Consider the following 14,042-nt stretch of genomic DNA (forward strand, 5'->3'; position numbering starts at 1 on the left):
GTGTGATATGATTAATTTATTTAAACCTATTCATGGCCCATGTAGAGATTTGCTATTTGGAATGCAATAATATTAATGGTCCAGTCTTACCATAAAGCCAATTTTATCAACATTTACATATTCAAATGGTGGTGGTGGTGCTAAATAGCAATTATATTCAAGATAAACACAAAAGAAAAAAGCACGTGTAAGAGCGCTGACTTCTCACCTAGCTTATTAAATAGAATTGCATATGTAGAGAATAAGGGGTCAATTTATCAAGCTCTGTACGGAGCTTGATGCTCAATGTTTCCGGTGAGCCTTCAGGCTTGCCGGAAACAGAAGTTATGAAGCAGCGGACAGAAATCAACCCGACCAAATACGATCGGGTTGATTGACACCCCCTGTTAGTGGCCGATTGGCCGTGAATCTGCAGGGGGCAGCATTGCACCAGCAGTTCACAAGAACTGCTGGTGCAATGATCATTTATCGATGTGCGGCGGACATGATACGCTACATCGTATCATGTCCGTCCGCACTATAATAAATAGACCCTAAAAGTTACATTTAGTAATAAAATAAAACTGAACCATAAACAAAATTATGAAGTTTAAAATACTGCACAAGACAGCTATGAGACCCTTTGCTATAAGCTTTATTGATGGAGCCACTATATAATAATCAATCGCTCCCCTGTTAGTGGCGTATGAGGAAATGTCATTACATTTAGGCTACAGAAGTGACATTACTGTGAAATAACTAATAAAAAGTTCTGTAATCTCATTCCAATAATGGTAATATGCCATACACTATCTTGCCTTTCAGCCACTAATGCTGTAATATTAAAACTGTTTGGGTCCATGCATTTGATTATGGGAAAAATAAGTATTAAGCGATTATTGTTACCCATATCTAACTACAATATGTATGTCAGCAAGAGGTACAAACAGGGTTTAATATTGAACAGATCAGCAAGCTTAAAGGGACACTGTACTATAAAATTTGTTTCCCCTTAATCTGTTCCAAATGGCCTATTATACCTACTGCAGAGTAATAAATGTATGGGGAATGTTTCCTTCAGGTTTATTTCTTTATTTGAAATGGTTAAAACAAAAATTAATTAAAACCATCACATAGGACATGCCCATAACAATGGGTTTAATCCTGCAAGTATTTGTTGGGTATTAAAATGTTAATTATGGCCGGAGGGTCGAATAAACACAAGCAGCTATGCCACATACACAATTTATCTCTCATATCCCCACTGAAAGATTAATCAGTGTGGTTGTCTCCTATTTACTTTTTTTTTTTTTTTTTTTTCTACAGAGAAAACATTTGTTACTCATTTTTCAGTGTGGGTGGGGATACAATGGGCAAAAGTAGTATTTTCAAGTAACAAATAAAGGTAAAGTATATGTTTGCAGACTATAAAATACACTCCAGCATGTAAAATTGACCTTTCTGATTACATTAAAGGGGAGATAAGTACAATGTTCTTTTAAACCCTATCTGCACTACTATAATGATTTTATATTCTAGCCACATATACTGTATACACACAATAGTCTCAACATTATGTATCATTCACAGCAAGCTTTAAAGTAGTTTTAAATTGTTCAACATAAAACACCTTTTGATTATGTATAAAGTGAAGAATAAATGTTTAGCTTTAGTTCAGAAATAAACAGACTAGACAAGTGTATTGTTTATTAGCTGCCTTTCTGTAATTCTAATTTTATTTCTAGTTTTATCAAATTTATTTACAATTCTCTATTTGTATAATGCCAAGCAAGAAAATATAATTATGCAAACACTGATATCAAGAACTTTTCTCGCTATGAATCATATCCTTGTCTTTATTTCTTTCTAGGATGTGGAAATGGCAAATATCTTAATATCAACTCTGAGGTATATAAAGTTGGATGTGATTGCTGCGTTCCTTTGGCAGTGGCTGCACGAAATCAGGGTTTTGAAGTAATGGTGTGTGATGGGCTTCGCCTACCATATCGAACAGGTTGCTTTGATATTGTACTTTCTGTAGCAGGTAAATTGTTAACCACAACAATCGTTATACAATACATATTAATGGGACAGTTTACCCAAACACTTTCTCTATTTAATTTGTTCCCAATGATCCATTTTACCTTCTGGAGTGTATTAAATTGTTTACAAATAGATCCTTAGCCTTTATATTACCATATGAACTTACTGTTTTAGCCTGTAGTATCCCTACCTATACTGAAAGTTTCTATACCTAGGTATAGGCTATTTACAAACTATGTAAACACAGCAGCAGACAAAATTACACTCACAGTGGGAGGTGGAAGAGATAAAGCTCCAAAATGTTTATTTTCAATTGTTCTTTCTAAGTATTGTACAGAGACAGAGATAAGAAAGGGAAACATTTGCATGATAAGACAACAAGATCAGATCTATCAGCAAGCCAAGCCTATTTTGATGGGCTGTGGTTTTAAAGAGCAAATCTAGCTATTTCTTTTGCAAAAAGAAGCATAAATGTTCAATTTCTCATACATTTTATACACTGCAGCTGGTATAACAAGTCAAGGTCAACACATTCAGGGAACAATTTTACAGTGAACTGTATGGACCCTGAAGAAAATGTAATTTTAAAATCCCTTTTATTAGCATTGTTGATAAAACTTCCAGACCTAAGTAAGAAGAACAAGATAAGGAAGCATTGGGTAGGGTAAGAAAGCAAAACCAAAGATCAGATGGAAAAAGATTATGAGTAATAAGAAAGAGTCTGTTTCAGAGAGCTGTATAGGTGTTAGCATAGCAATGGTGTGAATCGCGTGCAACTGGCACGCAGCAGCTGATAGGGCAATCCATAGGCATTCTTTGGATAAAATTGAAACAAAGTCGCGGTCTTTATCATCTTATAAGTTTTTTTGGGGGGTTAATTTACCTCCTTGCAAAATAACCTCCTGATGTACAGACTTATATGCAGGTACCTTTAAATCCCTCTGTCTAGCTTTCATGTTGCTTTTCTCTAATGCTGCACTACACTTGATTCATTTTATATCAGTATTTTATGTATTTTAAGACATTTAGTGATGTAAAGTGTGCAAAACATTATTAGTCAAAAAAATATTAGACATGTTCATTCGTCCATTTGTCTGCATAATGATAGACTAGGGAGTGGGACCAAAAACTAGGGACCGAAATGGGTAACAAAAATGTTATATTTGTTAGTTTCATAAGATTTGTTTTTTCGTTCCGTGTTTTTGGAGCCCAAAAAAAAGGGTGAATTGAACACAGGAAAGGGGAGAGGAGCTGAGTTGCTTTGACAAATCAGTTCATGCGTTTGCAGTGATGTACAGGGGCTCTGACCATTCGTGTGTACAACTTCTCCTGTCCAATCCTGACAGAGCATTACTAAATGATATATACAAATACTTCTAGTACCCCTCATCTAAACAATATTTTTGTAATTGCAACAGAGCCACCATGGGTTCCTGGCAGTTTGCTATAGACTCTGTAGCACCATAACAGTTATGTGGCATACCCATGGCCGGATTGGCCCACCGGGATGTTGGGATACGCAGTGAGCAGCTGCTGGGAGGGAGTGTGGCTGTGACGGAGGTGCGCACACACACAGAGCAGTGGAGCACAAGAAGGAAGTTTTTACATTTTTAATTTGATGCTCTATAATATTTTGAAGGTGTGTTTGTGCTCATATACTTCACGGTGGAGCTTGTTCTATGCCCTGAGGGGTGAACGGAGATAGATGTTGCTCCACTGATTATTGTGAAAAGCAACCCACACTTGCGAAATTTATAGTTTCACTTACTTTTTTTTTTATTTTAATCAAGGCCAGATTCCTCCTCTTTACACCGTAGGTCTTTGCTATCTCAAACCTTTTAACTCACAGAATACATGGTTTTTCTAAAAAAAAGTTTGCGTCTGAATTTATTATACTTTGTCATGCTCTACTTTGAGTGATTGTCAGTATTTTTGTCCTCATGAGGTTTACCACAGAGCATTTTATTGCAACTTTGTTGGCCAATTCAAGGAACAATAAAGGAACAATTAAACTTTCATGATTCCGATAGAGCATACAATTTTAAGCATTTCATTTTACATATATTATCTAATTTGCTTCATTCTCTTATTGTTCTTTGTTAAAAAGCATACCTAGGTAGGCTCAGGAGCAGCAATGCACTACTGGGAACTGGCTGTTAATTGGCAGCTGCACTTATATGCTTCTTGTCATTGGGTGACGCAATGTACTCAGCTAGTTCCCTCCCAGTAATGCACTGGTGCTCATTCAACAAAGGATGCCTAGAGAATGAAGCACATTTTTATAAGAAAATTGGAAAGTTGTATAAACTTAATGATCTATATGGGTCATGAAAGAAAATGTCCCTTTAACCCTGCTTATAAATCTCTGCAATTGTCTTCTGTTTAGATAATTCAAGTTTTCATATATTAATTATTCAGCAAAGCTGTTAATTAGAACTTTTTGACTATCTCAGAATATTATATATTTTTACTTATTTTTGCCATTCACATTATTTTTGTTATGTTTCAGTTTTAGGATAAGTAAAGCAAATCTAGCCACTACATTAATTCCTTATTTAGGACCAAACAAGCTGAACAACAGCATTCCAAGCCTATTCTACATGTCAGTGATTGGCTTTTCCAGTCCATGCCTGCTTTAGTATACGTTTTTGGTGCTTTCTCTTGCTTTGACTTTCCTATCCCAGGGTAACTCACAGCCTCTTGCAGAGGCAGTCATTAAAGGGACACTCAGGCTTTATTAAATTTTCATGATTCAGATAGAGCATGTAATTTTAAACAACTTTCCAATTTACTTCCATTAAAAAAATGTGCACAGTCTTTTATATTTATACTTTTTTTTTGAGTCACCAGCTCCTACTGAGCATGTGCAAGAACTCAGACTATACGTATATGCATTTGTGATTGGCTGATTGCTTTCACATGGTACAGGGGGAGTGGAAATATACATAACTTTAAAATGTGTTAGAAAAGAATCTACTACTCATTTGAAATTCAGAGTAAATGCTATTGTATTGTCTTGTTATCTTGCATTTGTTGATTATGCAAATCTGCTTAAGTAAATGCTAGAATCGACTAAAGTAAATTTAATGAGCCAATAGAATAAAAAACGGTTTTAACCCGCTTATTCAGGAGACCCAAACACAAAAGCATTGAAAGTGCAAACAACATGGAAATGCATTTACTCTTCTAAATTAAATCTCTCACCAAGATTTCTGCCCTTGCAGAAATCAGTGTTAAAAAAACAGCTGTATCCTGACCCTGACACCAAACTGGTGCAGTTGTTGATGCATTAGCTATTTAAGCTTTTAAATCTCAAATATATCAGTGGAGGACTTAAAGGAGTCACTACGTAAGATACAGCCTCTTTCTTTAAATAAACATGACAATTTTGCCTTATCCACTAAAAAATGAAAACATGACCCAAAAGATCCATTTCTAACTTTAGTTATGTTATTTTTGATGTCACAGACAAGTTTTCCTTAACCAAGAGGACTTGCAGAATAACATGTCTCCAAATGGATTCCTACCCCAGAATTGCAGAATCTGTGAATATTGAATTCATAGACCCAATACTACCTGACAACAACTGTCTGACATCTGAAACTGTAATAATACATTAGGTTTAATAAATTGTAATGTATTATTATTATTATTATTACTATTAATAATAATGCAAATAATATTCTAGAATTTCTTCTAGATCTCTTCAAGATCACTGAAAACACAGTAGCAAATTGTGTTAATCCTTAGTTGTCTCTTATGAATTTAACAAACCATCTTATAGGTAATACTAAAATTTTCATTACAGTGGGAAAGATCTAAATATACTAGACTTGGCCTTCACACAGTTAAGTCCAAAAGCAAACAACCTACTATTCCTTTGTCACAAACCTCTGTATAATTAAATGGCTGTTTTTTAATCTAACTAGGAGAGGTAGGAAGCGTTTTCCTAGATATTCCGTTTTCACGAAAAGTTCTGTTAGTTCTCTTTTTGGAGTTCTAAAAGAAAAATAACTTTTCCTACACAGAACCTGGTATATTTGTCCATATCTAATTTAGAAAAAAAGGAAAAATAAAATCAATTCTATAAAAAAAAAAAAGTAATTCTGGTCTAAAAACAAAACATCCTTAAGAACCTTTATTTGAATTTGTTAAATGACTCCCATTTTACCTTCAACCCATCTTTATGCATTTTCATGTTATGGAGCCCTTCAGTGATTACAAGTTTCAAATTTGCACAAGGGTCATTATTATTTCCAACAAAAAAACATTATCCTTAGAAAACAGGGAAGAACCATCCTGCTGGGTTACACGTATAGAATGGGAAGAGCTTTTTTTGGCAAATTCCCTGGCATTTTAATAGAATCAGACAAACATGAAACTGATACAAGATGTGGTCCTTCTGCTACAAGCAGCAAGTGGTACCATGCAGTCAATAATTAGGATATAAATTATCTGGAACTCCTAGTATGTTTTTTTATATGCAAGAATCCTTTATACATAGGTCCCACTCCTCTCTTGAACTTACTTTTCTTCCAGTTTTGCCTACCACTATTGCTAGATGTGTTAAATGGATAATGACGGATGCTAGCGTGTAATTGTGATTATTCTAATTTTGTGGCGGAATAATCTGAGACACCGACAAATATGTTTCCCAGTCAATCATCCATTATCCTAAACCCTTTATTATTGTTTTATTTATTTTTCATTTCCTTAACAAATCATGTTTATTTCAGCTTCAAGGAATTAAACAGGATGAACCTGTTCTTCTTCTCAGCTGTTCTGGTTTATCTGATTCTTTAAATCAAATAAAAAATGTACAGCACTGTATCCCCTGCAGTAGGTGCACGCTGTAGGGCTCTGCCCTTGCCCACACTCTAAAATGAAAGTCCAACAGAGAAACGGCAGCACCTTTTTGTCTAAACAATGCAAAGTAGTTCATTGCAGCATAGCCTTAAAAGAAAAATACCACAAAGTTTCGGTCAAATTACCTTAATCATGTAGCATGCAATAATACAATGACCACCGACTTATATTTTATATATATATATATATATCTCATTACTGGGAGGAGCTACCTGGACACAGGTATAAATTTTAACCATTTAACTCCTTTTCAAATATCTTAAGCGCAATCTAGTGGTCAATATACAAAATATTTCTTTTTGAATTGTGTATATTGACCACTTGATGGGGTATTTAGATGTCATGATGCAATGATTCTCATAATTAGGACATGGTCATACCTGCTAACATTTTGTTTCAGTAACATTCCCTTACTGTGTGTGGTTTCCAAGGTTCCCAGTGAAAAACAAAGTAACTTGTAGTAAGATTATTTTACATCCATTGTGACATGGAATTGAAACAATCTTTTATATAAAGATGCTCATTGGGCTCCATGTGCTAAGCTGCAGAAGCTGCTCTAGAGCCCCTGCAGGGCAGGTTCGCACATGTGAGCCTGCTTCCCGCAATGTAAGAAGCAGTGAACATTAGACCACTGCTTCTTACACTCTACGCCACCTCTGATTTTGCGAGGGGAAATTACTTAGAGCTCGCTCACTCTCAGTGATTGGCAGTCCCTTCTCTCACTTGAGCGTGTAATGATACATATGGGCAGCAGATCCTGTTCGTCCAGTGCCTGTATGTAGCAAAGACGAGCGGACAACTTCATGAGCTGAGAAGCTTGTCCGCTCCCTGCTTTGTACATGGGGGTCATTGTCTATAAAGTTTCTTGTATTGTAAATATGTTGTTTTAACCCCTTAATGACAGCAATGCACCCTGTATGTTTCCTGTTGCAAGATGCTTCCAGAGCAGTAACAGCAAGGGTCTCGCCAACTGCCCGAGGTATGCAGAAATAGTACTGTCTCTCTGCTGTTGGCAAGACCTGCACTCTTAAGTTTGCCTCTGTGAAAAGCACACTGGTCTAAAAGAGGCTACTCCTCGGCGGTAAATCAACTAGCTTTAAATAGAACTAGCTGATGAGCTGTTGTTCATTCCTGGTAGAGCGCTTCTCTCTTCGTCTAGACAGTCATTAAGGGGTTTATAAAGATTTTAATATTTTAAAGGATTTGAAACCAGGGTTCTTCTCCATGGAAGGATCTTACTAATATTGAGTGAAAGGCAATACAGAAGTCCATGGCTTTCCTATATCATCAGATCACTGTGACATTACTGGTCTATGTGCTTCTCCTTCTTGTCACTTTAAATAGTGACCTGAAAATTTGAAGAATATCCAGGCAACTCACTACTGGATTTTTAGGACTCTTAATATTGGGATATAATCGCAAAGCATTTTAATTTTATATATATTGTAAATAACACATTTTTGTATATTTATTTTTATGATTAATTGCTCCAAGTAAAATGTTTGCGGGCAGGGGCGTGTCCATGCGGCGGCCATGATAGCATGGATAATTAGAAAATCCTAGAGACATCTAAATAATCCGCCGATTACTCAAGGAAATAAATGACATCGCTATCATATCCACCATGAACAAGCTTCAGCAGCAGATGCTTTATGAAAATATATAAATATTGTCCCCCCGGTCGCCTGGGTAAAGTCAGTTAACATCATACTGCAACCATACAGGCGCTACTACATTTTCGATAATATCTATACCTCTGAACATGAAGGAAGCTATTATATCTGTACACAATTTGCTAATAGAATTGGAGTTAAAGATGTGCAACTATTGACAGCCTTAAGTATCTAGTTAGGCACATGCATTTGGAGACCGAGGAACAGGAACCTAAGGCAGAAATAACTACAGATTCCATGGATTGGAGAGGGGACTTGCAACAACTCAATCTTGAGCGGATTGAGGATTCAGTATGTACACTACTCGACAGATGCGAGAGGCCTGTGCCCATTGCCTTGGTCCCTGCTGGAGAGGATGAGGCCAACCCCGGCAGGAGACTGAGGACCTTGGTACACAGGAGGATTGTCATCTAGAAATAGCCGAGTACCACAATTGGCCTCATGTGGTTTTGTTTTATGCGCCAGAGACTCCGGCAGCTCCACATGATCCCTCAGTCGCTGATAACAACTCCAGCGTTATGCATTCCATCCAGCTCTTCAAATGTGACAGCTTTGTGGAGCTTTATTTAATTCCTGCAGATTGGAAGATGAATGGTGCCCCAACAGATCGCTTGATACTACACAGTATCTCAGGGTCCGTCTTAGTTTAAAGACACATGAGGTCTATTTCAAGTATGTGAGACGAACCCATACACGGATGCATATAATTACACCCTCTCCATCTCAGTTTAAAGCTGGCATAGGGTAAATTCTTGTATCCCTTAACATACCCCATTCAGGCTTGGAAATGGCGCCTACCTGATGGTTTACTGTGGACCTGGATCCTTGGACTGCTTGAGGGTAGTTTAGCTACTATCCCATTTATTTTTTTAATATTGTTTATTGTTAAATATAACCTTTTAAAATGCAGATAGGTAATACCTATCTCTGATGAAGCGCCACTAGAGGACGGGAAACGCGTCAGACACCTTGTCTCTGTGTTTGAACTTTTTTCTTAAGCAATAAATTTGCTAAGTTTAGCATTCATACTGTGTGCGGCTCTTGATGTGTTAGTGCCTATGGTAGACTGAAAGCAATATTTACAAGGTTTCTGGTGTTGAAAATCTAAATGTACATATAGCAATAGCATTAGACATTAAAAACAATGGCCTAGATTTAGAGTTTTGTCGGTAAGGACCCGCGTAGCTAACGCCGGCTTTTTTCTGGCCGCACCATAAAAATAACTCTGGTATTGAGAGTCCACATAAAGGCTGCGTTAGGCTCCAAAAAAAGGAGCGTAGAGCATTTTTAACGCAACTTCAACTCTCGATACCAGAGTTGCTTACGCAAGCGGCCAGCCTCAAAAACGTGCTCGTGCACGATTCCCCCATAGAAAACAATGGGGCTGTTTGAGCTGAAAAAAAACCTAACACCTGCAAAAAAGCCGCGTTCAGCTCCTAACACTCTAACATGTACCCCGAGACTAAACACCCCTAACCTTACATTTATTAACCCCTAATCTGCCGCCCCCGCTATCGCTGACCCCTGCATATTATTATTAACCCCTAATCTGCCGCTCCGTAAACCGCCGCTACTTACATTATCCCTATGTACCCCTAATCTGCTGCCCTAACATCGCCGACCCCTATATTATATTTATTAACCCCTAATCTGCCCCCTACAACGTCGCCTCCACCTGCCTACACTTATTAACCCCTAATCTGCCGAGCGGACATGAGCGCTACTATAATAAAGTTATTAACCCCTAATCCGCCTCACTAACCCTATAATAAATAGTATTAACCCCTAATCTGCCCTCCCTAACATCGCCGACACCTAACTTCAATTATTAACCCCTAATCTGCCGACCGGAGCTCACCGCTATTCTAATAAATGTATTAACCCCTAAAGCTAAGTCTAACCCTAACACTAACACCCCCCTAAATTAAATATAATTTTAATCTAACGAAATTAATTAACTCTTATTAAATAAATTATTCCTATTTAAAGCTAAATACTTACCTGTAAAATAAATCCTAATATAGCTACAATATAAATTATAATTTAATATAATTATAATTACATTGTAGCTATTTTAGGATTAATATTTATTTTACAGGCAACTTTGTAATTATTTTAACCAGGTACAATAGCTATTAAATAGTTAAGAACTATTTAATAGTTACCTAGTTAAAATAATTACAAAATTACCTGTAAAATAAATCCTAACCTAAGTTACAATTAAACCTAACACTATACTATCATTAAATTAATTAAATAAAATACCTACAATTACCTACAATAAAACCTAACACTACACTATCAATACATTAATTAAATACAATATTTACAAATAACTACAATGAAATAAACTAACTAAAGTACAAAAAATAAAAAAGAACTAAGTTACAAAAAATAAAAAAATATCTACAAACATAAGAAAAATATTACAACAATTTTAAACTAATTACACCTACTCTAAGCCCCCTAATAAAACAACAAAGCCCCCCAAAATAAAAAATGCCCTACCCTATTCTAAATTACTAAAGTTAAAAGCTCTTTTACCTTACCAGCCCTGAACAGGGCCCTTTGCGGGGCATGCCCCAAGAAGTTCAGCTCTTTTGCCTCTAAAAAAAACATACAATACCCCCCCCCAAAATTACAACCCACCACCCACATACCCCTAATCTAACCCAAACCCCCCTTAAATAAACCTAACACTAAGCCCCTGAAGATCTTCCTACCTTATCTTCACCATACCAGGTTCACCGATCCGTCCTGAAGAGCTCCTCCGATGTCCTGATCCAAGCCCAAGCGGGGGGCTGAAGATGTCCATGATCCGGTAGAAGTCTTCATCCAAGCGGGGCAGAAGAGGTCTTCCATCCGATTGAAGTCTTCATCCAAGCGGGGCAGAAGAGGTCTTCCATCCGATTGAAGTCTTCATCCAGGCGGCATCTTCTATCGACATCCATCTTGAGCGGAGTTGCAGCATCCTGAAGACCTCCGACACGGAACATCCATCCTGGCCGACGACTGAACGACGAATGACGGTTCCTTTAAATGACGTCATCCAAGATGGCGTCCCTCAAATTCCGATTGGCTGATAGGATTCTATCAGCCAATCGGAATTAAGGTAGGAATATTCTGATTGGCTGATGGAATCAGCCAATCGGAATCAAGTTCAATCCGATTGGCTGATCCAATCAGCCAATCAGATTGAGCTCGCATTCTATTGGCTGTTCCGATCAGCCAATAGAATGCGAGCTAAATCTGATTGGCTGATTCAATCAGCCAATCAGATTTTTCCTACCTTAATTCCGATTGGCTGATAGGATTCTATCAGCCAATCGGAATTCGAGGGACGCCATCTTGGATGACGTCATTTAAAGGAACCGTCATTCGTCGTTCAGTCGTCGGCCAGGATGGATGTTCCGCGTCGGAGGTCTTCAGGATGCTGCCGCTCCGCTCCAGATGGATGTCGATAGAAGATGCCGTCTGGATGAAGACTTCAATCGGATGGAAGACCTCTTCTGCCCCGCTTGGATGAAGACTTCAATCGGATGGAAGACCTCTTCTGCCCCGCTTGGATGAAGACTTCTACCGGATCATGGACATCTTCAGCCCCCCGCTTGGGCTTGGATCAGGACATCGGAGGAGCTCTTCAGGACGGATCGGTGAACCTGGTATGGTGAAGATAAGGTAGGAAGATCTTCAGGGGCTTAGTGTTAGGTTTATTTAAGGGGGGTTTGGGTTAGATTAGGGGTATGTGGGTGGTGGGTTGTAATGTGGTGGGGGGTATTGTATGTTTTTTTTACAGGCAAAAGAGCTGAACTTCTTGGGGCATGCCCCCGCAAAGGGCCCTGTTCAGGGCTGGTAAGGTAAAAGAGCTTTTAACTTTAGTAATTTAGAATAGGGTAGGGCATTTTTTATTTTGGGGGGCTTTTTTGTTTTATTAGGGGGCTTAGAGTAGGTGTAATTAGTTTAAAATTGTTGTAATATTTTTCTTATGTTTGTAGATATTTTTTTATTTTTTGTAACTTAGTTCTTTTTTATTTTTTGTACTTTAGTTAGTTTATTTCATTGTAGTTATTTGTAGATATTGTATTTAATTAATGAATTGATAGTGTAGTGTTAGGTTTAATTGTAGGTATTTTATTTAATTAATTTAATGATAGTATAGTGTTAGGTTTAATTGTAACTTAGGTTAGGATTTATTTTACAGGTAATTTTGTAATTATTTTAACTAGGTAACTATTAAATAGTTCTTTACTATTTAATAGCTATGGTTAAAATAATTACAAAGTTGCCTGTAAAATAAATATTAATCCTAAAATAGCTACAATGTAATTATAATTTATATTGTAGCTATATTAGGATTTATTTTACAGGTAAGTATTTAGCTTTAAATAGGAATAATTTATTTAATAAGAGTTAATTAATTTCGTTAGATTAAAATTATATTTAATTTAGGGGGGGTGTTAGTGTTAGGGTTAGACTTAGCTTTAGGGGTTAATACATTTATTAGAATAGCGGTGAGCTCCGGTCGGCAGATTAGGGGTTAATAATTGAAGTTAGGTGTCGGCGATGTTAGGGAGGGCAGATTAGGGGTTAATACTATTTATTATAGGGTTAGTGAGGCGGATTAGGGGTTAATAACTTTATTATATTAGCGGTGCGGTCCGCTCGGCAGATTAGGGGTTAATAAGTGGAGGCGACGTTGAGGGGGCAGATTAGGGGTTAATAAATATAATATAGGGGTCGGCGGTGTTAGGGGCAGCAGATTAGGGGTACATAAGGATAACGTAGGTGGCGGCGCTTTGCGGTCGGCAGATTAGGGGTTAATAAGTGTAGGTAGCTGGCGGCGACGTTGTGGGGGGCAGATTAGGGGTTAATAAATATAATATGGGGTCGGCGGTGTTAGGGGCAGCAGATTAGGGGTACATAAGGATAACGTAGTTGGCGGTCGGCAGATTAGGGGTTAAAAAAATTTAATCGAGTTGCGGCGATGTGGGGGGACCTCGGTTTAGGGGTACATAGGTAGTTTATGGGTGTTAGTGTACTTTAGAGTACAGTAGTTAAGAGCTTTATAAACCGGCGTTAGCCCAGAAAGCTCTTAACTACTGACTTTTTTTCCTGCGGCTGGAGTTTTGTCGTTAGAGTTCTAACGCTCACTTCAGACACGACTCTAAATACCGGAGTTAGAAAGATCCCATTGAAAAGATAGGATACGCAATTGACGTAAGGGGATCTGCGGTATGGAAAAGTCGCGGCTGAAAAGTGAGCGTTAGACCCTTTTTTAGTGACTCCAAATACCGGAGGTAGCCTAAACCAGCGTTAGGAGCCTCTAACGCTGGTTTTCACGGCTAACGCCAAACTCCAAATCTAGGCCAATGGTTGCTACCTTAACAACATACATTAGCATTTACACTTGAAAACTGCTATCAACACAATCTGAAGTAGAGAACATTAACAGAGGGACTGAATTCAGCAGGGGTGTCCTAC

General features: G+C 37.6%; 1 protein-coding gene across 1 annotated transcript in view; it reads left to right on the forward strand.

The window, feature by feature from the left end:
• LOC128654493 (probable tRNA methyltransferase 9B) overlaps positions 1-14,042 on the forward strand; it is a 67,820-nt gene that overhangs the window by 4,802 nt on the left and 48,976 nt on the right. The window contains exon 2 of the mRNA XM_053708447.1: positions 1,850-2,023. Within this exon, the coding sequence (XP_053564422.1) occupies positions 1,850-2,023 (174 nt within the window). The remainder of the gene's footprint in view (positions 1-1,849; positions 2,024-14,042) is intronic.

Source organism: Bombina bombina, chromosome 3, assembly GCF_027579735.1.
Source record: "Bombina bombina isolate aBomBom1 chromosome 3, aBomBom1.pri, whole genome shotgun sequence".
NCBI lineage: Eukaryota > Metazoa > Chordata > Amphibia > Anura > Bombinatoridae > Bombina > Bombina bombina.